This window comes from Cystoisospora suis, assembly GCF_002600585.1.
Source record: "Cystoisospora suis strain Wien I chromosome Unknown contig_426, whole genome shotgun sequence".
Classification (NCBI taxonomy): Eukaryota; Apicomplexa; class Conoidasida; order Eucoccidiorida; family Sarcocystidae; genus Cystoisospora; species Cystoisospora suis.
The window spans coordinates 132,101-157,657 of record NW_027153227.1 but is presented as its reverse complement, the minus strand read 5'-3'; the positions used below and the strand labels follow the sequence as shown (position 1 = coordinate 157,657).

General features: G+C 55.2%; 5 protein-coding genes across 5 annotated transcripts; 3 read left to right on the top strand and 2 right to left on the bottom strand.

Moving 5' to 3' along the window:
- Positions 1–67: 67 nt before the first annotated feature.
- CSUI_001086 (cytidine and deoxycytidylate deaminase zinc-binding region domain-containing protein) lies at positions 68–4,089 on the top strand. The gene is made up of 5 exons (XM_068061292.1): positions 68–950; positions 1,436–1,542; positions 2,239–2,671; positions 3,104–3,167; positions 3,668–4,089. Exons 1-5 carry the CDS (start codon positions 815–817, stop codon positions 4,014–4,016), a joined length of 1,089 nt encoding a protein of 362 aa, XP_067926749.1. The 5' UTR covers positions 68–814; the 3' UTR covers positions 4,017–4,089.
- A 2,315-nt stretch (positions 4,090–6,404) lies between these two features.
- CSUI_001085 (uncharacterized protein) lies at positions 6,405–8,193 on the bottom strand (the record flags this gene model as incomplete). Its single annotated transcript, XM_068061291.1, has 2 exons — positions 6,405–7,274; positions 7,489–8,193. The coding sequence occupies 2 exons, from the start codon at positions 8,191–8,193 to the stop codon at positions 6,405–6,407; spliced, it is 1,575 nt and encodes a 524-aa protein (XP_067926748.1).
- A 773-nt stretch (positions 8,194–8,966) lies between these two features.
- Positions 8,967–13,237, top strand: CSUI_001084 (uncharacterized protein). Its single transcript, XM_068061290.1, has 5 exons — positions 8,967–10,649; positions 10,908–11,189; positions 11,348–11,472; positions 11,668–11,737; positions 11,841–13,237. Exons 1-5 carry the CDS (start codon positions 9,522–9,524, stop codon positions 12,888–12,890), a joined length of 2,655 nt encoding a protein of 884 aa, XP_067926747.1. The 5' UTR covers positions 8,967–9,521; the 3' UTR covers positions 12,891–13,237.
- A 487-nt stretch (positions 13,238–13,724) lies between these two features.
- On the bottom strand, positions 13,725–20,449 carry CSUI_001083 (uncharacterized protein). The gene is made up of 5 exons (XM_068061289.1): positions 17,720–20,449; positions 16,651–17,007; positions 15,794–15,921; positions 14,826–14,990; positions 13,725–14,262 (listed from the first exon to the last, which is right to left on the bottom strand). Exons 1-5 carry the CDS (start codon positions 18,830–18,832, stop codon positions 14,079–14,081), a joined length of 1,947 nt encoding a protein of 648 aa, XP_067926746.1. The 5' UTR covers positions 18,833–20,449; the 3' UTR covers positions 13,725–14,078.
- Positions 20,102–25,444, top strand: CSUI_001082 (uncharacterized protein). The gene is made up of 5 exons (XM_068061288.1): positions 20,102–21,073; positions 22,090–22,347; positions 23,026–23,090; positions 24,119–24,249; positions 25,145–25,444. The coding sequence occupies exon 2, from the start codon at positions 22,104–22,106 to the stop codon at positions 22,329–22,331; it is 228 nt and encodes a 75-aa protein (XP_067926745.1). The 5' UTR covers positions 20,102–21,073; positions 22,090–22,103; the 3' UTR covers positions 22,332–22,347; positions 23,026–23,090; positions 24,119–24,249; positions 25,145–25,444.
- Positions 25,445–25,557: the final 113 nt, after the last annotated feature.

The following is a 25,557-nucleotide window of genomic DNA, read 5'->3' as shown; positions in this document are numbered from 1 at the left end:
ACTGCAGCGTTCGCCAGGGGGCGGCGCACTACGGGCGACTGCGCCCAGCAGCAACTCAGGTGCTACACTTGGTATCGGGAGACGTAGCTCGGTAGGTAGGTTGAAGCGGAGTATTATCGATACCCTGATATACAGTTAGTTTGTAACGAGGCACGGTCTTTTGCGAGCGCCTAGGGCCGGCCGTTCAGTGCCTGCGAATAAACAGCGGGGTTTTTTCTTTTTTTGTGCCTGCAACGAAGCCGTCCCGGCTCCGCGCGCCCGCCCCGACGGTTGTCTCCTGAAGTGAAGTGTGGAACGCCGGGAGCACAGGACGGGACAGGTTTTCCTTAGCAGCGTTTGTCTATCGATGCCTCTTCTTTATGTCTGAAAGTGGTGCACCTTCGCATGCGGGTGTTGTCGCTCTTCCGCAGATGCTAAGGGTACCGCGATTCTTCCTTCTCGCTTCTGCCCGGGGCGGCCGCCCTAGCTGTGCCTCCGCCGTGTGTCTTTGTAAACAGCAAAAGCTCTCAGTTTCTCTAGCAAAAAGGTTTCTCCACATCATCGGGCGCCGAGCCCGCTGCCAAGAATATATGTGGGTTCCACAAGTTTGGGCTGCCTGTGTTACTAGGAGGAAGCCCTGCTCTGAGCTCTGTACCGGCTAGTTTCCCTACAAGCGGCTTTTGGCTGGATCGAATCCGCGCGTAGCCGTGTCTACTCCGGGCAACCCACCGGCGAAAAACAGGTCGACGCTAGGCAAGACCGAATCTTCCCTCCTCGCCTCCTCGGGAACCTACTACTAGAGGACGTAGCGTAAGCACGCTGTTTACATGCCGCAATGGATCCCGCTCCAGCCGTCGCCGCATATCGCCTAATGAGGGCGGCCAAAGCGGTGGCAGTCCGTGCACATGCGCCGTACAGTGGGGTCCGCCAGGGGTGCGCCGTTGGAATGAGCAACGGGAACATCTATACTGGTACGGTTAACTTGCTCTTCGGGGGGCCACGAGCGAAGCACAACTGTATTTGTCGATGCGCCGCGCCTACAGCGACTCTCTCGCGGCAGTGTATTGTTTCGCCCTCGAGGACTGCCGGCGAGGAGGATCTCATATGGTGAAAGCCGGCCAGGACGGGCTCTAGGCTTTTTCTGTCTGTCACATGCTTACTGCGAGCAGATCCAACGCGGCGTGTTTGCCTGACAGAGGGAATTCACGTCTCTCCTCCTGTAGCTTAGTGTAGTCGAAGACGGCAGAAAGACGTCTGTATTTTCTCTTTTGTCCTGTTGGCGCTGTGGTAATTGGGCGAGCCACGCCGGAAAGCGGCCAACGGGTACTGTCCGGGTGGCGCGTAGGAGGGCCCTCGGCGATCTGTGAGTTGGACCGCCGTGCACAGCAGCCAACAATGAGCGATTCTAGATGAAGGTCGCTTTCTTGTGTGCTGTTGAGCATGTCGATGCGCGCAGGCTGCTCCTTCGAGAACGTGGCGTATCCGTGCAGTGTCTGCGCGGTCCACTCAGCCATTTCGAGTGCTTTGTTGCACGAAACTGGAGACCAGAAAGGACCGCGACTGGTAGGGACAAGTACTGCCTCGCCGACTGCCCTCTGGCCCCCGTTCCGTTCTGCCTTCCGGAGCAGATTCTCGGACGTGTGCGGTTCCACTGCTTTTGTCATCCTCCCCCCGCCCCCACAGACCGCCCGCCCTTGTGATCTGCTGCTCAGCTACGAGTGGCTGGGCTGTATCCCATCAGTTCTATGTGTGGTAGAAGTTGTTTGCGGCGGTGAGTCTTGTTTTGAGGCAGGGACGATGCGAAAACGGGGACTGTTAAGCAGGGTCGACGCAAACTCAGAAGCTTAAAGAGGAAGATTCTCTTCGGTCCTCGCACGCCTGTGAGCACCAGGCTTCCTCGGACGGTTTATGTTCCAGGACACTCAAGATCGGTCTTCTGAATGCAGAGCTTCTTCCTATGTCCCCTTCTCCGCAGAGCAGACAGTCGCTGGTACATTGGAAGGTACACGGAAGAGCGGTGCGGGCAGTATGATAGGCTCGCTCATATTCCAATACCGAACGACCACTCACATCGCGTGCGGGGTACGCTTACGAGCCGGGTGTATAGGATTGGAAATTCCAACTGAGCGGAACACCTCGGCTGAGAGCGGTCGCAGCCCCACGTAACCCGCGTGGCCTTCTGCCTTCCGGAATGCTTGTGTAGGCGCGGAGATCGCAGGGTATACGTTGTTGTGTGATTTGTTTTTTTCTCGTGTCCAGCGATTAGCGGCATGCGCGGTGGCGGAGCTGGTACCGCCTCAGGGCAGAAACATTCCGGCGGCGCAGGCCGAGGACGAGAGCCCCGTTCTTACCGCTGAAAGGAAACCTGAACAAGGGACGATAGGGGGATGTTGTCGACAGTGGTTGAAGGAATTTGAAGCCGAGGGTCAAGATATCGATGTTGTTTTCTCCCGTTTTACGCTGCGTCTGCCGGAGGAGGAACAGCGTACGGCAGGAGGTGTCACAAGAGACGGTAGTGTTAATGAGGACAACTACAAAGAACTGTATAGTAGGACGGACACGCTACGCTACCTTTTACCTGCCGCAGCAATAGGCCGCCGTGCCGGCGTGAAAATTCAGATCCCGGACCCCCTTCTGTCATTGTCCGAGACAAGCGGGCATGGATCGAAGGCTTCCCTGTTCATGAATGATGGTACGGGAAGGGTTTCGTGCTGCGGTCTACAGACCACCTACCAGCCACCAGAGCAGACTTACCTGTTTGATCTTTTTGTCCGAGAAGACCTCCCTCGCGCATCCTTCAACAGGCAGTCGTGCACGGCCACGGCACCGCATGTCGGCGCCTCAGGCCAGCCATCGGTTGTTGGGGCAGAGGTAGTCGTGGTCGACCTTCTCACTTTTCGGTGCCGGATTTTGATACAGAGCCTTGGAGTTGGGCAGGCAGTCTCCCCTAGGCAGCAGCACCGTGCTGGAGGAAACGAATATGGTTGTGCTTGCAGCATTCAGCGAAATTAGGACTGTTTGCTTTGAACCCTTTTCGAGAGCTAAGGCGGGAGCGATTTCGCGGCTCATGAATACCCCGTTTCTGAGGTGGTGGCAGCTCCGTTGTTGCGACGCGGCCCTACAGGATCTCCCGTGGCGCCATATCTTCCGGAGCTGCTCCGACGAGCTGGTGGGGCGCTTCGGCAAGCGTACGTTCCTTACTCTGAGTTTCCAGTCGCCGCAGCCCTGCTCACGGACAAGGGGATCTTCACTGGATGCAATGTAGAGAACCAAACGGTCGGACTGGGGTAGGCTTATGCTCTGAAATCAGTTGGGACACACTTTTTTTCCTCAAGACAAGCAGGCCTTAAGGTGAGCAAGATTACTTTCAGCAAGTGTGATAACCAGCCGCTGTTACAAATTGTTTCCTCTATAACTCTGGAGCCTATATGAAAACCCTCCGATGTATTCGCTAGGGCTCCTACACTCCGGACGGCCACCGAGTTCAAAATATTGGGATCTAAACCACGACCGCTGACTTTTCGCTTGCGACTAGTTTCCTCTGTCTGTGAAAGGAAAGTTGCCACGACGGTTGTTACAAGGGGGAACAAGAGCTGAGTTGCCGCCCTCGTCTCATCTTGCGTGTTGACTGGTCATTCGTGGTGTATTTGCACCAAGACTACACCCGTCTGCTGTACCTGTTGTACAGAATGTGCGCGGAACAGACAGCAATTGCGACTGCAATAGCGGGAGGTGCGCGAGGTTTCACCGCTGTACTGGTACTTCTCCAGAACCGGCTTCAGTGCTATGCAAGGCCGTGCGGCAAATGCAGACAGGTGATTCTGGAGGCTGCCATGCTGGGCGGACGGGACGGCGAGGCAATTTCAGTGTACGCTTGCCGCAGTGCAAAGGGCAGAAGAGTGGAGATGGAGCAAGGCACAAGCTTGCCAGTGCAGTGGGAGGTCCAAAAGCTAGACTCCCGGGCTCTGTTGCCGTACGCATTCGATTCTCTGGACGTGGCGGAGACTGCGTGGCCCCCCGAGGAGCCGAATGTCTGACAGCCGCGTGAAATGCTTTCTGCGTCAGATACTTGCCTGTTTGAAGAACGAGAGTTGGTCCCGACCTGGCCCCTCGGTGTAGTCGACTCCTGAAGCGGTACGCAGCTGCTTTTAGTTCTCCCGACCATCTTTCATGCAACAATTAAGCTCCTGCCCTGTGGATCTCCAGCAGCGTTGTGTCTACTGAGTCATACTAGCAGCCGCTCTTTCAGTGGCTGACACGTCTGCCGTAGTCCGCAAGATAGAAAGTACCACGCGATGCCCCGAGAGTGCCGTGGCACTTCCTCAGTTACCGGCGGATCTACCGGCAGGTCGTGAGAACGGTCAGAGCCCCGTTCTGGGTGCCAGTTGGTTGGACGGCAGGGTCGCGGAGTAGCGGGTGAACAGAAGGGTGGCCTGGGCCTACAGCGTACTGATATTCCGTTGGCGTGACTGAACCACCGGGCCCGGTGTAGGTACACCGGGGGCCAGGGCGTGTATCTTCGCTATGGTTTGCAGTAAGCATGGTCTACTGAATTCAGCACCGGTGTCCTTCCCTGGTTCACTCTCCGCAGCTCTCAGGCTGTTCAAGCCACCAATGGGCGAGGTCCTTGGAGTGAAGTGCAACCGTGCTGCCTGTTCCTATCTCAGCAAGCAGTTTGCGCGGTAACTGGTAGAGAACTTTCCTTTTACTTTTGAGCTGGGCCAGCCAGGCGGCCCCTTGTGGCCCTTAGACAGCACGATGAGTTCGCCCGAGCAGACCGAAGGCTGCGCGGAGCAGCGCCTGACAATTCCAGGTTACAGTGAAAAACTCTTCGCTCCTGAGTGCCTGCTGCGCAAGCCGGAGGTGAGGCAATACTAGCGAGTAGTCCGGAGTGCAGGTTAATGAAGTTCAGGGGTGGGGCAGCTTTCTGATCTACCCTCCACACTATCAGCGCCCAGCTCGGTCTATGCTAAGCCTGGCCAAGGTGGATACCTCTGCTTTCACCCTGAAGCCGAAGCCAACCAAAACGCACTACCTGCTGCCCATTCTATAGCAGGTAACGATAATACGTGCCGCCAAGCAGAGCATGGGCCAAAGCGTTTACCCAGTCCTTAGGGAGATCCTTCGAGAGAACGCTATACTTCGTGTTCAGCTGCGGACACAAGTGTCGAGCACTCAGCGGGAGATTGAGCGACTGGACAGTAAGACTGATGCAACCTCGTAGGCTTGCACTGCACCAACCGCTAGTCAACAGACTTGTCGGCTGCGCTACGGCGCGCTGTTGACCGAGAACTGGCAAGAAGAGAATACTGGCTCGTGGAAGGGAGCATTGTGTTCGTGGCTGTCGCTTTGCTGATTGTTGTATTTTGTGTGTGAAAAGAGATCTTGATGGGCAAGAGAACTCTCTAGTGGAAAACCCAGGTGGGAGTGCGCTGCCTGTACAAAGGTTTCCATTCAACGTTCCACGCAGAGAGATTTATTCCAGACCTATACAACTGCTTTTTTGTAGCCCCGCGATACTCGCACTCGGCCTTAACCGATCCGTGGAATTGACCAGCTAGAATGTCAAGTCGAATTTATCCGAAACTCTGACACCGTGCGATACTCGCGCTCGGTCTTAACCGATCCGCTGAATTGACCAGCTGAAATGCCGCATGGAATTTATCCGAAACTCTATGACAGTCAGCGGCCGAAGAGCGAAGCGGACACCAACACGTGTTCGTCCGACGGCACCCATGCAACGAAAAATAACATCCGGGGGCCAATCAGAAACAAGGCCGCAGGGTCACGCCTGAGTGGTGCTTCCCGTCACCGCTCAGTCGATGATCCCTTCCACTGCCTCCCAGTTCTTTCTCCCGATTCCAGCGAGTCGCCTATTGCACGTCCGAAGGCTGCCGGGCTTCCGGCTGACTGCAACAGTCCGGTATCTTCCCAAACACTGGCCATACTACGCCAATAGACGCAGAACAGCTCGAGCACTCTTCTGGACTGGGTGACTCACCACGGAGGCATCAGTGCTGGACCAAATGTCTCAGGTCAAAAAAAAGAAGGCCCGAAGTGTTGGGACCTCAGCCACATGACAAGCCAACCTGGAGCCTACTAAGAAGACTCGGGTTGGACGTTTCCTTAATTGGCGACCGCAGTCGAGGTTGAAAGCATACTTAGTTGTGAAAGAAGAGAGGCATGGACTGGCCAAGCAGCGGAAAGAACCAGTATCTTCAAAACGAAATGTGTAACGGAGACACATACCGCACGGTGCGCCCCCCAAAAGGGCGCCATCAACTCCTGCTCCCGTTCAGAAGTCGCCCGTGTAAGCATCGGAAGACGCCAACCTCTCCAAGTGCCCGGCACTGGATAGAAGTGGCTGATGGGTGATCTGTCTAGGCAGCAACGGTTGCCTCGAAAGCCTTCAGCGACGCTATGCTTCATGTCTCGAACGCCTCGTCCCACGCCAGTGTCACCAACAGCCTCCTCAGCGACCGCTCACTCAAGGAATCTAGGACCGCGGCCGTAAAAGCTTGAAGCTCAGGCCGTACGGCGCAGTTCGGTAGGTCCTTTTTTTCTCGGTCGACCTCTTTTGCCTCAGCAGGTGAACAGTCACTCGGGCCTCGTCCCTCATCCTCGGTCGGACTAGCTGGGTCTGACAGCAAAGCCGTAGGCGGCCTAGCCCGACGCGCGGGTGCAGAGCTACGCTTTCGCTTCCTCTCGCGTCGAAGGCGGGTGATCGTTTGCGGTGACTGTATCAGGGCTTCTCTCTTCTTTGGGGATGCAGACCGGGACCACTCTAGCACACCAGAGTTGCTTGGCGGACTCGCGAGCTCCACATCAGGACGCTTCTTCCCAAGAAGGTGAGGTGGGAGACTGGGAGCAGACCGGACAAACATTACAGCCTCGTGTATACCTTCCTCTTCCTCATCCCAGTTCAGTGGACGAGCGAGCATATCAAACACTTCGTCCGTACAAGGAGGGAGACGGCCAGGATTTCCCTTTGACCTTTTATCTGCTGCAGGTTGCGTCTGGGTACTTTCAAGGGGGGCAAGTAGCGCTGAAGATGACGGGGCTTTGCTTTGGCCTGACTGCGGAAGGACCGAAACATGGTCCTCGCGCTCGCCTTCTAGGCGAAGCGTCCCCTCGGCCACGCTGATGAAAGATCGGCACATTTCCTTCGTCTTCGTTCCAGGAACACCGCACGTAAGCTTGGAGGAAAGTGCTTCTTTCTCAGCGTCGACTAGAAAGACACTCGGCGGTCCCGGCTCTGTAACACCCAATTTCGTGGCGGCTACGAGTCGCCCAGCCTGCCGGGAAGGAGGGAGCAGTGTTGTCCCTGAAAGAAGACCTCATTTGCACGGTCATGAAAAACGCTCTTTTAATATCCGCGCACCTGCCGTTTCTGTAGACTCGCAGAGGGCCGCGTCGGAGCGTCCTGCCGCCGACTCTTTGGCCGCTGTGTTCTGATATCACCATGGCGACTGAATGGAGAGTCCACTGAGTACGACATCTCGTTGCTACCTGGTGTGGCTTCTCCGGTGTTGCCCGGGAAGCGGCGCAGACGGGAATTTTTGAAGGTGAAGTCCCTTTCGCGTCAACGGCAGTTGCTTCCTGCTTCGAAAGCTCTAGTTGGTTCTTGCTGTTCCGCTCGTCGTCGCTGAGCGTTGTAGTTCTCGAGGCCAGAAGTACTTCGTCTTCCATGGTCTCTGGAAGAAGCGGCTGGGAGAAGCTAAGTTCCATGTCCTTGTTCCGCCAGTGACTCTGAAGTTGGTAAGCTACGGATCCAGCAGACCGCAAGGAAATGCTGAGTTGTTTCTTCGTGGATGGAGAAAGACGAAGTGAAACACGCTCTCCTCTTTTGGTCAGACTAAGACCGCCCACACGGCTTGCCCTGGCCCCAGTCTTTCGAGAGCCTTCGGGTACGTCAAAGGGGGGGCCTTCGGGCTCCGCGTCGGCTGCTGGGTTGACGGACAAAGAGCGAGGTAAACTCTGTAGATCCACTTCAGAGACTGGCTGTTCTGGCTCTACCAGCCATTGCAGTCCCAAGCCGTTCTTGTCATCTTCAGTTCGCGCTCTTAGTCGAAGACGACGCTTCGCTAGAAAGACGTCAAGAGAGCTTGCGGTCCTGCCGCCCGGACACACCCCGTCAACTCCTCCCTTGTGGTAGCGCAACATAGTCCAAAACAGCGCATCAGCGTCTTGTTCGGTGAGCTCCTGAGTGGCCATGGAAATAGCGCGATTCAAAGTGTCCAGGAGGGCTCGCCGATTCCTACCCCGATGCACGTGGATGTATCGGTCCGTCCTTCATTTCTCAGGAGAGCCGCTACAGGGTCCTGCAGTGCATAATCAACCTTGCGGATTGGCTGGGCCTCGTGCATTACTCACCATTAGAAATCTAGTAAGACAGCAATAACCTTCTACGCAGGACAGCAGGGTGACATACCCATCTTGGTGTGTGAGGTGGCTCAGAGAACAGAAAACCTACCGTCGAAGTCTGTCATCTTCCTGGCGCGACGACATTCGGTTTGCCAGGGTTGCGGGAGCCAACAAAAGGAACCTCCCCAATGAAAACCTTCCATTTCTGCGTTGCCTGAGAATATCTTCAAGTATCCGTGCGTCGGAGTTTTCTTATGAGGCGATAATACGGGCGCCACCAGCAGTTGTTGGAGTGTATCGCCACACTGGCGGTAGCAACACGGGCTGCAGTATCTTCTCTCCAGCCGGTTTAGCCCAACAGGGCCTCCAGTGCGGTATTCACAGGTTCTAAAGGCAAGAAGCACGCGACTAGGCTTCTGGCCAGCACTGGTCAGCCGTTGTCATTGCGCGGTTCCCGGTGCGAACGCCCTGGCCGTGGTCGCGGGCCCGGTGGGCTGTGCTGCGAAGGTCTTAGGCTCTCACTACTCGGACCATTGCAGCTCCTTGCGGGCTCGAGGACAAACGCTGAGGCTCAGGAAGACACCGGATGAAGGGGGACCAGAATGTCTCTCGCCTGCGTGGGTATCAAGCCGTCTCCCCCGCTGAGAAGAAGCTGGATTACCAGCCTTTCTGGTCGACGTGTCACCGAGTCGGTGTGGCGGAGTGCTGTTCGAAATCGGAACAAAGCTACCCCGCACCTCTCAGAGTTGACAACAGCTTGCACGGGCACACGCGTATGAGGGCAACACGCCGGAGTGTTCTCGGCTTTCTCCACGTGCCGTCCGAAAACGGGCAAAATGACGGTGCGCGGTGTCAGTGAACCCTCCAGAATTGTCTGTTGACGGGGCTCATCCGAGTGTCAAAGGTTTTTGCCTGTATCCATTTCCTAGGCGCCGAGGACTGTGTCAATCCTGCTTGTTGACGTTTTCGTTTGGCCTGTGGTCCTTTTCGCTCACTCTGTAATTTCAGATAGAATGTCAAAGAGCGTGTCTCCCAGAGATACCTGAGAGCGCGTCGCGACTGTTTTTGCCAAGTCTGCATGATTTTACTGCCTCTACGAGTCATGAGCCACGGGTAGCTTCAATCGGTTTGTCGGTAGTTTCCCTCCTCTCGTAACATTTTTGCTTGTCAATCTAGACATGGAGAGTCTCCTGGCCCCACTGGGCTGCACCGGAATGTCCACCCTTCCTATGCAGAAACAAGCGCTAACCCTAATGGATAGCCTTCTACAGGATAAGGCCGAGGAAGCGGGTGGAGACAGTTGCAAGGCTATTAACGCTGGTGTCGATCCCCTGATGTCGCGCCTGTCCACGAGCACGTGGTGTTCTGAGATCGATTACCTTTCCGATCCGTCAGTCGGTACGTTTTCTGCGCCCGCCTTTGCCCTCTCGGCGGCCGGTGTCACCGAAACTGGAAACCAGCTCAGTCTGATGGATCTTGCACTGGCTGCCAATCCACTGCCCGGAGCTACCCCTTGGGACAGAGAGGCGCCGCCGACAACAGGTTTGGCTGCAGCTGACCTCCAGGGGCTGTTCCAGCCGAACGTCAGCAGTCACATCGAGTGTGGGCCCGCGGAGCTTGCGCCGAGCTTGGTACTTCCCGGGTTGCCTGAAACGGAAGCTGATTTACATGTCCCTGCTGCCCTGTCTTCGCCCATGCCGGCCCCGAGTGCACGCCAACCGGCAGAGCTCCAGTCTCCGCCTTGCAACCCCACGGCTGCCAAACGCCGGAGACGCGCTACTGACGCAGCTGAAAGCAGTATGCACAAACCTGCACCTCCACGTCAGTCTCGGAAACGCTACCGACAAACACAGGCAGGGGACGATCGTCCGCAGAGCGATAGGCCCCTCGTCGCCCTTGGTTCAGCCGGTCCTGGCTGTTTTTCAGCCCAGCCCGAAAACTACGAAACACAGCACTCATACGCCTTGCTACCGTTCGACCAGTCCAAAACTTTAGACACTTCATTGCATCAAGGAGAACTCCAGCAACCGTTTCTGTACGAGCAACTGGTACCACGTCCAGTGGAGGAGCACCGCGCTCCCACTCCCGACTCAGGCCAGCTGAATGATGCGCAGTACGAGACCGTTAACCTCGGAGAGTACGACATGTGCGAAATTAGTGTTAGTTGGCATCTCCCTCGTCTGCCTCCTTCTCCTGACCGTCCCATAGATGCCGTGCCCATCCGGCGTATGTTTGGGGTTAACGCCGGCATGACGCTCTTTAATCTCCACCGAATTATTTGCATATCCATGGGTCTCACTGATGATGTAAGTGTCTTGGCGACGCGCAATACGCGCGCCCCCGGCGTTCGTGATTCTTCTTCTTCTCCAGGAACCTTTTGTTGTGAGGAAGAGCTGCCGCAAATACCAGCAGTCCGGCAGCTAGCGGGAGTATGTTTGTTCTAGAGTGTCGTAGAAACAGTCCGAGCTCACGCTGACGCGAGCCGCTGTGTGCACCTGGCGTTGTCGGCTCCACGGTTTTTGACCTAACATCATTCCGCCAATTGCCTCTGCCCTTTTCTGCAGTCGCAGGCTTCCGCTTTCAACCACGTATGGGTGCTCCCGAGCAACAACACGTACGGAGGGGGGCCGCTTACAAAATCGCGAGCATGCGGAGCCTCCAGGATCAAAGTAACAACTGACAGGGCTGTGGAATATCGACATAGCATTACCGTATCCCTCGACCAGCATTCTCGGGTCGTCCCAACACCAGACTCGGTCCTTCTCTACGTGTTGGGGTGCGTACAGCTGCATGTGCAGCTGGTAGGGGTGATGAGGAACAGGACGAAGCAGAACTCATTGATCTGGGTGAGTCGGTCACCGAAATTGCTGAGCCGAGTTACCCCCCATACCGAACAGCTCACCAAAAGGTACCAGTGACCGTGGTCATTCCTGGACCCAGGCAAGCCAGACAGCACCGCAACGCTTCTCTCCGCCAAGCGATCTATGTGGCTGTGGGACGTTAGGTACCGCGATGCATCGCCAACGGGACATACGGGACAGGACCGGCTACCGGGACGGACTGGAACAGCTCAGCGGAAATATGCAGACACATGCCATCTTTCCTCGTCGACGTCAACGCCATAAACACGTAAGAGACTGGTTCTTGTTTTGGATCGACAGTGGTCCCTCTTAATTTCTTTCCACGGCCCTTCGTTAGATCAACAAAATAGCAGCAGCAGCGATGACGGGAAGACTCATGAGGAAGGTTCGAGAGTGTTGTGCCCTCGACGGTGCTACCCATGTCTCATTGTTAACTTTCGCCCGCGTGATGAGCCTGCTGCAGACAATTCATCGACACTCGCTTCTCGAAGAATACATCTTTTTCTAGGAGAACAAAGATGGTCCGAGCTGAGGTAAGGTTCGTGCAGCTTCAGGACGCTCCTACTGTCGTGACTACCTTATAGCTTCGCTTCGAAGGCTGTATGTGTCCGGCTGTTTCTCCTTTGTCCGTCTTAGGGCATTGACGAAGAGATCTTACAATGCTATGGGGAGTCGATTCACGACTTCTGGCAGAATCCTGATCGTGTTCGCGATTTGTCTATCCGCGTGACCCGGCAGTCGATGGGGGGCAACAAGCGGCGGTACCTTGAAAATCGCAAGGAGCAGAGAGCGATTGAACAGGAGGACTACACTGAGGAGAGCCCCCAGGAAGTTGATAGGTCACGGAGCGGAGAGGAACTACTGTCTTTAGTTCCCCTTCAAGAGTCTGCAGCCGGAGAACATCCTCAGCAGGAGCTCAGAACACTTGCCTGGCACGATCCCCCTCTGCTTCAAGGCTTCATTTCCGTCCCGGGCATCGAGATGGCAGCCTACGATCCACACGGTGACCCATCTAGCCTTTTTGCAGCTTGCCCTAATTCCTTAGGTACGCTTCCTCTCCCGATCCCGTTTGCCACGGACGTCCCGTGCAGTACATCAGCTGGAGCTCTTGGACTGATTTCTCCGGAGCTGCCAGGTGGAAATCGGGACTGCGGGGCATCCTTCGGTGTTAGAAGTGGCTCCTCAAATAGCCACACCGCCGCAGAACCAACTTTCCCAAATCCCTCCATCCCAGCCGCCTCGGACAGCGGTGCGAGTCACGGGGTGCGCAGAAGCCAGAGGCTCCTCCAAAAGCATCAGTGCCAGGGTGACGACGGTTCTCTCCATACGCCTGCGACTACCGGGTTATCAGCCGGCAACGGCCCGGAGCTGCTTTTGCCACACGCAATCAAAGACATCGAGGCGGTGGCTGACATGGGGAGCCGCAACGAAGGCTCCTGCCGTTCGACAGATACAGGAGAAGTCCCCGACTGCCTTTCCGTTAACGGGAGCTCTCTGACGGGGTCCTCTGTTTGTGAGCAGGCTCTGGTGCCTGGCTGCGATGTGGTCGACTGTAGCACTTTAGGCAACAACTCTGCGCACGGAACACCTTGGTCCGCGCCGCAACTGTGGAGTAGCGTGCAATTTGTTTTGAGAGAGGACTCTGGGATACCGAATGGAGGACCACCCGGTTCTTTGAACCCGTAAAGGAGTCGCGTTTGTCAAATTTGTGCAGTCACCTAGTGAGAACTTACACAGCCGGCCGGCGCTAGTCGAAGGGCGCCGCAGTAGGCGTGTGACGGGCCTTCCCGACACCGCCCATGTACGGCTCTTTTCTCTCGTATTGCTTTTTTGTGTCATTGTCACTCATCTTGTCGCTTCATGCAAATGCTGTGCAGTTTTGCTTTAACGCTTACGGCAGGACATTCAGCAACTGTGTCATAACGCCTCTCTCTGTCTCCGCTGTCCTTGCACGCCTTGTCGCTCCACTGGTGCAGTACCTGAGTGTCAAACGGCTGTGCCGTATTGTCTTGTCCCGCTGCGGAATAGTTCGAGCTCCTTTTTTTTCTGTGTCACAAATTATTGCGCTTTCCCTGGCTCTCTGTAATGCTGCACAGCAATTTGGGCTCTGTGCTTGTTCTTTCTCCGGCACGAATTGCCAGACCGCCGGTACAATTGCTGACAGTCGGCACAGCCCGCAGGCGGCCCACTGCAGCCACACAGGGACTCCCAGCCGGGGGGGACAGGGGGTGTAGCAAGACCAAGTTACACTTTCTGCCTGATGTGTTCGCTTATCAAAAAACAACAGCAGTGTTCTACACACTCTCCAGGGCTAAGTGGTACCGACGTGTCGAGACCGTCTGTGCCAGTGATGTTCGCGTTGTCCAGCAGTCTCGTGCCCTCAGGGCACGCGGGCACGGTAGGCGTCCCCGAAGACGCCTAACGCCAGCCTGGAGACACAGTAGTGCTACCTGCAACCTCCTTCCCGTACAGCTCCTTTTGCCGTTCGTCCCTGTTGTATCCCCGTGTGACGCTCGTACTTCTCGTAAGACATACGCCGCCCTCTTACCCGCGGTAGCTCCCATGCCCCACTCGTCCCTGTTCCAGCATTGCCCCGTCACCTCAGTCTCAAGTAACTGATATCTTCCGGTTACCTCGTACTCGCGGGTGAGTGCTGCGTGGTAGCGGGGTGACCACTGTACGACAAGACAAGGGTTCAAGAAGCAACCCGGTTTTAACTAGTGCCCTTTCTCTTTATGGACCGTCGACACAACGAGTTCGGCTCTCAATCCAAGTCACTCGAACGAGCGACGGTTATCCGCGCTCAGCCATCAGATGCAACGCCAGCCACGTATCGTGGGAACTGTGGGGGTCCATGCTCCAACTGCAGGTTCCTTATATCTTTATGTTTAAAGGGGGCTCTGTAGTGACCGGCTGCGCGGCGTCATCGAGGCTACGCGCTGCTGGCTTGTCCTTCAGCCGTTGGATCTCTGTCTGCAAGCGGCGAAGCTTATCTTCTAGTGAACGCCTCACCACGTCGAGGCGCAGCTCCGTGTCCTGCTGCGCCATCGCCCAGCACCTGCACATATTCAAACCAGTAAGCACAGTAAGCATGCCGTCCTCCCTCGTCAATTTCCGATCAAGACCCCGACCAAAATCTCTCCTAGCACAAGATTCACGGCGTCCGACACCGATCCTGCATCCCGCGACTACGGCGCTGGGCACTGGCGGTAGGTATCTACACTTTTTCTTGCAACCGTAGCATGAGGTGAGACAGTTTCCTAGACTGCGCCATGGCTCGTGCCACTGGTCGTGCTCCAATCAGAACCCGCAGTGCCGACAGAAAAAGTACCTGCGTTTCGACAGTGCCATAGCTTGCCATCGCAAGCAGCAAGACCACCCTTGGCGCCCCACCGAAGAGAACGAGTGTTTTTTCTGTTTGCCGGTTAAAACAGCTTGCTCAGTCCTTTCAGCATAAGTGTGGCCGGCACAGCGAGCACACGAAAATACGCAGTGGCGAAGCAAGAAGGACGCCCGAAACGGTCACCGCCAGGCCACTCCGTCTGCGTGTGCACCTCTCAGGCGCGCAGTGAACACATATAGAGCTTCAGCAGCTGTGCAAAACTCGAAACGCCGGCCTACCTCGCCCTCGCATCGATGTGATGGTCCATAGCACAGAAAGATACCCATTCGCCGATATCCTGCTCAGAGAAACCTGACGTCTCGTTGATGAATTCGTCGACCTTATCTTGGAGTGGTGGCCGAAGTGAGATCAGGTGCGCCTGGTGCATTTTCCCTTCAAGTTTGCTAGGACAAAAAACAGAGAAGTCAGCTGCAGCTGCAAGATGCTCTACCGGTCAGGATAAGAGATTCCGCTTGACGCAAACAAGAAAAGGTAAGACTTTCCAAAGTACGCGATTCCATGGTCTGTGTCCGGCAACATAACTGATGAAGGCTGGCAGCGGGAAACTAACAGTTTTCTGAACTTTTGATGATAATACTGCGCCCTGGCATACGGTACGTGTCTTGCGGGAGAGCAGAAGAGGGGACGTCACCCTGCAACACTCTGGGCCTTCCCGTTCGGCTGCGCTTAAGCCACCAGAAAGAACACGATAAGTACACGGCACCGCAGTAGAGCACGGCGAAGAACGGGTATAGCAGACACGCAGGTGTCCTGTTTGTGCGCAGGCGACACCCAGTTCGAATGACATCGCAGTCTCATCCTCCCACGGATCCAGACAAGCAAACGCGCAATTACTCGCAACCAACAATGTCGCGAGCGGAGAAGACCCTCGCTGCATAGGCTCAAAACGGGACAAGGTCAGTCACTGCGATGCCACCTCGTGTGGGCGCTAACCATTCCGTGCGTCCGCGCTCGAGCGACACTCGGAAACTCGAAGCGTGCACGCGTACAGTTGCTCTCTTCTCAAGTCGAAACTGGAAACCCGCCGTCACCCACAACCGGCCTCGTTCACACAGCTCAGCAGGTACGCCTGTTCAGCGGGTTACTGTTGAAGCACGTCCGTTCGTCCACGCAACAGACTGGCACATACGCGTACGATGTACTCACGCGTAAGCTAAAAAGTGAGTGTTGTGCTTCCTCAACCTACCGAAAATGCAGCTCGGCTCTATTTACCCGGTCGTAGAGGCTATAAAGCGCCTTGATGTTCTCCCGCGAAACAAGAGGGTTTACAAAGCCGTCCCTTTTTCTCTCGTCGCGATGCGGAATCACACGCACCTGTCACCCACAGCGCAACTACTCCACTGAGACCGCTGTCGCTCTTCGAGAATGCGACTGACGAGACACGAAGAGATATCAGAGCGCGGTTGTAGTGATGCAGACAGTGTCGCTAGCGTTGGTGTAGTCCACCTGCGTGACAAGAATTTCTTAGTGCGTACAAACGCGTTTCTCTACACAGAGCCGCACTGTCCCGGAAACGCGAATGGCTTTGCCCTCTGCATTCAGACCAGAGCCTGTTGGGGTGTTAACACAAGCGCCACTCTATTATTCCACAGCAACGTCTACAGGTGAAGCAGCCGCCCAGCACGCGAGCGTCTACACGTGATTCCAAGAGTGTAGAGGATCCAAAACGCGTACTCCGGCGATGTCGCGTCAGCGACCGCACCGGTTCACCGCAGATACTCCTGGCTTTCTTCCAGTCACACTTCTGCATCTTATCTGACACCTTCGCATTTAATCCAGGAAGAGGCGAACGAGCGTTCATCTCACCTCGCTGTACAATAGACTGCCCTTCTCTCCCGCCTAGTCATCTAGAAAATCACGAAGCCTGGGTGAACTTGCCCATCACTCCGACTTGAACGTGCCTTGACAGTCACTTTGGGTCAGAAGTCGGCAGGCGTACAGAACAAGTAAGAGCTAGAACCACACGGATGTCAAGACACCGAAGCAGCGGCCTGTGAGCGCCGAAGTGGGGGTGATCCTGTCTTTCCCGCCAAAGGCCCTTACCCGGAAATTAGTTTCAGAAGCCTCGAGAACAGATACGATTTTCACTCTGCCCATAATCCTCAATCCCATTTCGCCACTTCTGTCGAGCATGTGAATTTCCATCGGCTCAGCTACAGCACCGTAACCGACCAGCATGTAGTCATCTCTCCCTTCCGCTTTGGGTGAGTTTTCTCGTGTCATCACCGCGCTGCGACTGCCCTGTGCTATACTCCCAGTCGAAGGCAACATCAGATCGCCCTCGTCCTTGTAGTCCACGTACCCTAGCAGTACAGTAGCTGAACGGGTAGCACGCATGTTCCTCACAACTCTTTCACGCTCATGGACAGGAAGCTGAATAACTGTCTTTTGGCCCGGAGACTGACAGGAAAAGAAAACACAGCAACAAGCACGATCGCGGCAAAGCTGAGAACCACACTACTGTCGTTGGTACTTTCCACCTCAAGCCTTAGACGGAAGGCCCCCAACGCTTTCAAGTCTGTTCGAGGGCCTCTTGCAGGAGTGAATCAGCCTTGGCTCTCTCTTTCCGTTCTCCTTTGCCTCTTAGCCAAACACGCGGAGTCCGCGGGCCACTCACGGCTCGCGGGAGAGCGACCGGAAAACATAGTCCAATGCTTGATGAGATATTTCGCAAGCTGGGCTGTTTTTTTTCAAAGGGTGACAAATGTGGTTTCTGCGCTCGGCTACGGCAAAAAACAAAGCCACGAGCGGGAGAGCGCCCGTCTCGGAACTCTAAAGCAAGGGATAGTGAACGGGAACGCTCTTTACTTTCTTGTCTTCCGCACTGTACACACGGAGTGGGCCCACAACTCCGCTTTACAATCAGAACGTCATCGGCTACAAGCACTCAGACGGGGCCATGTAAAACCACGAAAACAACAAGGCAGAAGCACAGCGACAGCGCCTGCTTTGCGGTCCTCGGGGCGCTTGAAGGCCTATCAGTGCAGCCCTGCGGAATCCCCAACCCCTGCGCAGGCTCACTCTTGGCCGTCAGTGTTGAGAAATCTATTGAAAACAATCCAGGCGTCCTCTCCGGGCACCCGCGGCTATCGCTTTGGTAGGTGGAACTTACTATGGCAGCCGTTTCGTCGATTTTTGTAACAAGCATATCCATATCTCTTTCCTCATCAAGGGGCCAGTGCTGCAGGTACGCCCCAGCCTTGAAAATGCCCTCGCGCAATAGTTGTTGAAGCTGCGCCAGCGGTCCGTGAGGATCCACGTCCAGAGGCCGACCAGCGGGGCTCAATCCCGAGCTCAGATCAGGAGCAGGCAGAGGCATTGCAGGTGTTGGGAGGGGAGACGAAGGAGAGGTGAACGGAGAGGCGGAGGGAGGCCCCAAGGGAGGTAGATAAGACGGCGAAGGGTCGGAAGACGGAGAAGAGAAGGGAAAAGGAGAAGGGATGTCAGTAGAGGCACACAGGGAAGAGGGGGGCGGAGCCGAACCAGTGAAACAAGATGCAGCTGTTGCGCATGATTGCGGACGGATCTCCGAGGATGACAGAGACTCGACGTCCACTGGGGGCACGTCTCCCTGGGTCGCAGACGCGTGCGTTCCTCTTTTTTTGGACCCAGCTGGCTCGTAGGAAGGGGCGGAAATAAGAGAGAGTAACGGAGGTGTCTCTGTTGATGCAGTCGGCGGGGCGGTGACAGAGAAGAGGAAACGAGGACTACTTGGGAGCGGATAACTCCGAGGAAATGAGACTCGGAAAGAACAAAAGGACGGACCCTCTCGCACCCTGGGCGCCGCCGAAGGCAGCTTCGAATGGCGCCGCGGGATGGGAACGGGTCCGCCGGTAGGTGACAGAGTTAGAAAAGAGAGTGTGTTCAACGACGATCCCGCAGGACAGGAAGGTGACCACGGTACACGTAGCGTCAGGCACGCGGGAGAACAATGGTCAGTGGAGTTTCTCCTCGACAAGAAACAGTCGCTCTTCCTCATTAAACGGAAAAGCGGAACGCTCGAAAAAGGAGGACAACGATGCCATTTCGGTGTTGCTGTCAGAGCTGGGAGCAGGGCAAACGGACCAGAGTTCGGGTGCTTGTCTCCCCAGTCTAAGAGGGACGGGCCGCGGTAAAGAGAGCGGACCCCGTATGGTGCACCAACGTCACGAGAGAGTGCTTGTGCCTTTGGACAAAGGCGGTTTTCGAGACAAAGAAACAGAAGTAAGAAAAGGAGATGACCCATCTCGAGGACGCAGTGTTCAACGGGACTATTGGGCGACAAAACCCTATGCTCTGCCGAAGCAACAGGAAGGGTTTTGACAGCAAGATTGGGCCTGTAGGCACTCAGAGAGGCCTGAAGACATTACCAGGGCGACAGAGGCACTTGCGCTCACCGGTGAGCGAGCAGCATAGACTACTGGTGCTGCGGATTCCGGGAAACAAACGCCAGTCTCTCGCTAGGCCTAGAAGAGGCTTCAACGCAGCTGGGAACCTTCGAGGCCAAGGTTAAACAACAACCTGGGGTGCCGTATTACCACACTTGCAGATCCACGCTTTCTCCATTCCGCCTGCGCGGTGACTGGACGGGTACTAGAGCACGTGTGAACAGCAGACACTACTAGGCTACATGAGGAGGCAATGGCACATATTTGTCGAGTGGTAAACAAAACACGTTGCTCGCATTCTAGAAGTGTTAGGTTAAACAACAACCTGGGGTGCCGTATTACCACACTTGCAGATCCACGCTTTCTCCATTCAGCCTGCGCGGTGACTGGACGGGTACTAGAGCACGTGTGAACAGCAGACACCACTAGGCTACATGAGGGGACAATGGCACATATTTGTCGAGTGGTAAACAAAACACGTTGTTCGCACTCTAGAAGTGTTAGGTGTGTGAGTACGTATCATGACAGCGCGTCACGGTACCGGGAACCTACGCCAAAATACACAGGGTTCTCTTCTGCGGCACCACTACCAGCGGGAGGGACACCCATGACTAGTTTGCTTGAATAATGCCGTGAAGATTGCTCCTCAGGCCGCAGCTTAACTGAAAGAACTCGGGTCAGGGGCATCTCGACCGTCTGCAGAGCAGTAGAGGCGCGCCACATCCAGTGCTGTCCCGACAGTAATGGTAAACTGCACGGCACCAAGGGGTTACAGGCGAAAATACGGGATCGTTGTGCGTCCAGACCAGGTGCTACCGATAAGCCTGTCCGAGCTGATGGCGAGACAGAGACAACTCGTGGCCCAGCCGCACACCACAGCCCGGCGACAGGAGCGGCCGTCCAGCTGAAACAGAGAGGCCACGCCCGGAGCGCAGTGGGGAGCTGCACGACTGCTGCCCTCTGTCGCTCAGGCCCCAATCCAAAGCGATAGAAGCGCTGTCTCGCTGTTTAGTGCGGTAACCCAGAAAAAAGCCCCAAGAAAAGATGCCCCGCATAAAGCACTAATCAGTGATGACGTCCAACGACGGAAGTTGGGGATTCGGAGGTTACTTAAGGTGAGGAAGAGCCGTTAAGAGAAAATGGCTGAGCTGCTGGCTGAATACTGGAAGACTCCACATCGGAGTGTCGCGGGAGATTGGCCTCACGCGCACACCCATGGCGTGTCTCCAAGAGGCAGGTACTGCACGGCAGCACGGCGGACTCTTTCACTGAAGCAGCATGAGTGAACGGCTTTATAGCATTCCGATTGAAAAAAAAGACTGTTTTCCCTGTATGCATCAGCTGGGGCAGACGCGAGCCAGGTGACTCCCGATTCAGATTGCCAACTCGTCAAAGAAAAGAAGCAGTCCTAGAAGGGTACTCTCCCAGCCGGGTTTGTCTCGTGGACCACATGCATAGCCACGTAGTTCTCTCCACTAGGCTGTTCTTGTTTTGAGCGATTATGAGATAACGACACCGCAGGGCTTGAACAAAACCACAGTGGAACTGGGTTGACGTGCACCGATACTTGCTGACTTCACGACCCATCGGAAGCACTGGTATCCTGTACGCTCGCTTTTCCTCCTATTTGCCTTGTGTTTCATCTTTGTGTTGCCAAGTGCGAGCTTTTCCCCCGCCTGCATGAGGTCTCCGCTATTTGGTTCGACAGTTCTGTGGGATCCGCCAGCTCATATTTTGTCCGCGGGCGCACCACGTTTCTTTTTTTCTCCGCCTTTTCTTTCCTCGTCTTTCTGCCCGTGACCCATGTTCTTCGATGGACTGTTGCTGTCTCGGCTTTCTGGCCCCGCCGAAATTTTCTCCCTAGTATCCTAACGTTCAGAGAAAAGGAGCGGGGCTGGCGGAAAGGGTCCACGCTTCACGGAGACGGCATTCGTTTGTTGCACGGGGATGGCCAGCGCCGGTGTTCCCTTCTTTCGGCGGAAAAATACCCAGTTTTTTCGGAACCATCATCCCCGTGCCCCCGGCTGGTTTTTCTTTCTTGGCAAAGCTACTGCCGTATCGCCTGAGCGCTCCGGGACAAGAGTGTGGAGCGGACAGCAGTAAGACACTTGCTCAGTGCGCGGCTTACACAGCGGGAAGGCGAGAACATCGTGGCTGCTCTCTTAGTACAGCGGCGAGATAGGGGAGTTGGTAGGGCATATCCAGAGACAGGGGGACGCCCGTAAAGATACAGCTGAAGACGCTGCATTGACTTAGAATCTTTCTTTTCAGCCACACCTCTGTCTCGTTCCATCGAAGAGAGTGACAATCGCCCAACAGCTGATTTGCAGGAGTGCCTCACCCCCGCCCATCTTCAGCACTCACTTGATTTCGACAGCGTAGTCGTGGGGACCCCAGTAGCGCCTGAAGATGCAGATGAGCTGTACTCTCACGCTTTCCGTCTCTCGGACGCATGTAGGCCTCAGTCCTTGCCCAGGTCACCCGTCATGATATGGCAACCCTTAGGAATCGGACTAGCTGGCTGAAGCGACGTCAGCCTACCGTAAATCAGGGACAAGGTCGCCTGCCTTTCCTGTGACGCTGTAGTGCGCACCGTCAGAAGTACTTCTTTAGTGGCATACAGCGAGTAGGCAATCTGGAGAATGTAAAAGGAGACGACTGCACAGCACAAACGCACACCCGGAATTTTTAGATTCTGGGCCTTCCGTTGGATGAAAGAGTATGAAGTCTCTTTTGTCCAGGTACTACTGAAGACACAGCGCGGTTTCGCTGCGTCCTTCTGCGGCCTGTGTCTTCTCATTGGGTGGTAATGAGGGCCGCGTGGTGGTTGAGCATCCTGCGGGTTACTTTTTTGTTTTACGTCGCAATCCATTGTCAGCTGCTTTCCTCTGCGTCTCTCGGGGTGCGAGACCCGTATCTGAAGATGTACAGGAAATCCGTACCCTGTTTTTAAGGTCTGCTACATCCTCTTGTCTAAGCGTCAGTGCCTGAATAGACTGAATAGAGTGACGGCCAAAATTGGAGACACTTGTCTTTCCCTCTCCTTTGCATGGAAAATTCCCTGCTGCTGGGACTGATTTCATTCAGGCCGTGATTCTACGTCCCCTGTTTTCAGCCTTTCTGTTTACCATGAAAAAGTCTAGTGCCTTCAAGACATCCCCTCGACTGCGAGGGTGCGACGAAGGAGAACCTGCCCAGCCCGAAAAGTCAGGAGAAAGGACATCCACTGGGTCACCTTTACCTGCCAGCTCACCTGACAAGGCGTCGGAACTCAGCGCGCAGGGCGTGAAGCAATCCGCTTCGCTTATCAACGGCGCCATGGTTGCACACAACTTCCGGCAGCTCACGATAATGTAAGTTAAGAAAGGGGGATCGCCGGCAGAAACCGATATGCTACGTTTGTCTGTCACTAGCGTGCCGAAGGGAAGTTTTGTAGACAAGTGAATAGGCGCGCGTTCCGTGCGACGCCTCTGTCGCGAGCGGGTGGTCGGGCCGCTGTACTAATTAAAGGGTTGCTGACACTGCCACGACAGCTTTCACCGGTACACATTTGTACAAACACTCTAATAGTCAGCAGGCGCGGGAGAGTCTTTGCGGAGGAGACGAACCGAGATCGACATGTAACCGCAAAGCATAAGCTCGACCTGGGGCCCGAAACGCGTGGCTGAAAGGTCCTCTTCCGGCGCGGTCTCATGCTTTCTCGTGAAGTAGTCATTTCTCCCGGTTAGACCCCTCGCAGGTCTGCGACGCAGAGTGTAACTGCATCTGTATGTGTGCGTCGCCGGGTTACGGGGAACTGATCTCTGTAGACGGGGGGGACGACTTGTTTTTTTTTTCTCATAGTTGCACACCTTGTTGCATGCAGACTTCCTAGGCAGAACTGACTGAGGTGGATATCGAAGCTGTGCAGTTGCAGCGGGATTCACTTCGTGATTCTTGAATTCATTAATTACATATTTGTCAAGACACGTGGCATGTGGTGAGTACATCTGCATCGCCTATAAAGGTGATCAGGCCGACAGTTTGAGCACCGTTTTGCGCGGGCGTTCAGTCGTCATGTCTCGGCAGTGGTCGCAGGAAGCGCCGCTGGTATTTTCGGACTTGAGGGTTTGGCGGGTAGGTGCACAGACTTAATGTTTTCCTAAGAGGAAGCGTTTTTTTTTGCTTTCTTATTGCCTACGTCTGTAGACCAGGTAGGAACCTACCACGATCAGAAGTTAGAAGCCCTCTTGTTTAAAGTACCCGATCAGTATCCTGAGACACTTTAGAGAGAATGGCAGCGCTGTTACAGGTAGCGATGGGGATTGCAAGGCGTACCTCTCTGCCCGGACTGAGGTAGTACTCCAGCCCTGTTTACTTGGGACCGTGCCAGTGAGTGAGGGCGTCTGGCGGTCGAGTCCGTAGGTTCTGCATCCGTCGCCTTGGTCTACGTAGACAGCAGCACTGGCTCTGCTTGCGAACAAATAGATGTGCCCCTCCTTGCCTGAGATCGGTCTGTCCACGTCGGGGGTTGACACAAGGCGTTGCTGGTCTGTGATGCACGGGACGAATGGCGGGGCGTCTTGAGTAGACTTTTTTATGCGGTTTTGTTGCTTGTCTTGAGGTGTACACACAGGCGACTTCAACAGTCGTGTACCGCGAAACTAGAGCAGTGATCACGGCGGGCGTGCCGCGCAAGTGTCCGTATTCTTCTGTGTAGTTACTCCACTCATGTCCTCTTTGGTTTTGGCCGCAGTAATACTTGCACAATTCTCAAACACTGGTAGTATGGAGTATGTATATGCGTCTCCGCGTTTGTGTCAGTCTTTCTGCATTGCTCTAATTACGTGTATTTGAGCGCGGGTGTGAGAATTTGTCGGAGCCGGGCGTACGTCTTTGTAACCAGTTCGATCCAGTCGTATCTTGTGTACATCTCCAGTGTACGTGCTTGAGCTTCTACTGCAGCAACACACGTAAGCCCGCATATACGTAGGTGTCTCCGCCTATGCGTGTGCACGGAATCGGCAGGGCCGCGTGTTTCCGCGAATCAGTGCCTGTGTATGTGTGTCCGCGTGCGGGGGTGTGCGTTCCCGTTTCTCTGCGTATGCGTACCTGTGGACTGCCTCTATCAGCGCGGATTTCTTTGCTTTGCGAGAGTTTTCCAGGCCTGCTGGTGTTTTTCGTAACCACGTTGTGCGGCGGCGCCTTGATGCTGTGTGAGACCGGGTTACGTTGTAACGCGTATTTCACCAACATTAAAGACGTCTTCTTCTCTCAATTCTTCACCGCCACGCTGGTGAGCGCTCACGATAGCATCTCCCACTGCTTGCATGAGCGAGCTCGAGATATGCCCTGCAGTTGCGGATTGGAAACTGTTCTTCTCAAGGTCCGTCCACACCACAGCTTTTTCTTTGTCGTAGTGGTGAGCACTGTGATCCGTGTATCCGGACTCGTCTGACGCTGAAACTGCGTCTGGGACTATACCTGAAGCCGAAGCAAGCCGTTTGAGAAACACAAGATCTCATTCACTGCCAACACGGGTAGCCCTACGTTGTCATCGCGAGACCTCGTCCGACCCAAGTGTCGCCACTTTGGACACTTATCTGGGTGCGACTACACGGTTCTATATATTGGCGCTTATGGTCTGTCGTCCTAGATAGTTTTCGCGGTGCATTGAGAGGGTGTGAACTGGTAGTGTGAACCAGCTTGACACCAAGATGTACACGTCCTCAGAGATCCGCGTGTGCTCAGTGTCTCTTTGGCGACCGCTCTCCGAGACCTCATCCCACCCGATTCCCGCTGTATTTGCACGCATCCAGTCGTACTCGCGACAGCAACCGGTCAGCTGCAATAGGAGGCAGAGCGTACAGTAACACCTTTACCCGGGTACGAAGAGCACCCGGCAGGTAACGCTTCTGACCGAACATAGTTTCTTCGTGCGGAGTTCGCATCAAAGTTGCACGTGAGACGACTGTGGAAGCGTAGATGGCAGCGGCCATGGCTAGTGCAATCAGATGGCTGAACGGAATGCGAGAGGGATCGGAACGGTGTGGCTCCCCAACTGGAAGTTTATCGCTCTTTGAAAGGTCTCTTTGAGAAGATCGGAAGAATTCTGCAGCTGGAGACGCGTCGCAGTAAAATGTTTCGTGTGGCAGAGCTGTTGATGTGCCTGGCTTTTCTTTCTTTTGTAGACTTTCGTCCTTGTGTGGACCCTCATCTACAATGTGGTGTACATCTTTTAAGAGCCCCTCTACGCCAGTCGCCCTGACTTGACGCTCCTGTCGTTCGCGGCGAAGTACCGTGGATTCTTCTGTGTCGGTCATAGCGGCCAGCCGCTGGTGACTCAAATGTGCTCGTGTCAGAACAACTGTAGTGACTTGTGAACGCAGACATAAGCGGGCCGCTGTAAGGGAAAGTCCCGCGAACCTGCTTCGCGCCGGTACGAGTTTTTCTCGCGCCTCGTCACCCGCCTCCTGTTGCTACCAGTGTTATATGCATGCGTGGAAGTGTTTCTTGTGGTTCTCGTCCGGACACCAACGAATATTTGGCCAAAACCAAAGTCACAGCTTGAACCGGCGTATCATCCCCTTGAGGATACATGCTC

Excerpts from the sequence above, each read along its gene's own strand:
- CSUI_001084 (XM_068061290.1), top strand. The coding sequence starts at position 9,522 with ATGGAGAGTCTCCTGGCCCCACTGGGCTGCACCGGAATGTCCACCCTT. Across the intron at positions 11,473-11,667 it reads GACGTCAACGCCATAAACAC|ACAATTCATCGACACTCGCT; the intron begins GTAAGAGACTGG and ends AGCCTGCTGCAG. Across the intron at positions 11,738-11,840 it reads CAAAGATGGTCCGAGCTGAG|GGCATTGACGAAGAGATCTT; the intron begins GTAAGGTTCGTG and ends TGTCCGTCTTAG.
- CSUI_001082 (XM_068061288.1), top strand. The coding sequence starts at position 22,104 with ATGAAAAAGTCTAGTGCCTTCAAGACATCCCCTCGACTGCGAGGGTGC.
- CSUI_001086 (XM_068061292.1), top strand. The coding sequence starts at position 815 with ATGGATCCCGCTCCAGCCGTCGCCGCATATCGCCTAATGAGGGCGGCC. Across the intron at positions 951-1,435 it reads CAACGGGAACATCTATACTG|GCTGCTCCTTCGAGAACGTG; the intron begins GTACGGTTAACT and ends CGATGCGCGCAG. Across the intron at positions 2,672-3,103 it reads TTCCCTGTTCATGAATGATG|GATCTCCCGTGGCGCCATAT; the intron begins GTACGGGAAGGG and ends GCGGCCCTACAG.
- CSUI_001083 (XM_068061289.1), bottom strand. The coding sequence starts at position 18,832 with ATGGGTCATCTCCTTTTCTTACTTCTGTTTCTTTGTCTCGAAAACCGC. Across the intron at positions 14,991-15,793 it reads AGAGCCGAGCTGCATTTTCG|CAAACTTGAAGGGAAAATGC; the intron begins GTAGGTTGAGGA and ends TTTTTGTCCTAG. Across the intron at positions 14,263-14,825 it reads CACATCGATGCGAGGGCGAG|GTGCTGGGCGATGGCGCAGC; the intron begins GTAGGCCGGCGT and ends GAATATGTGCAG.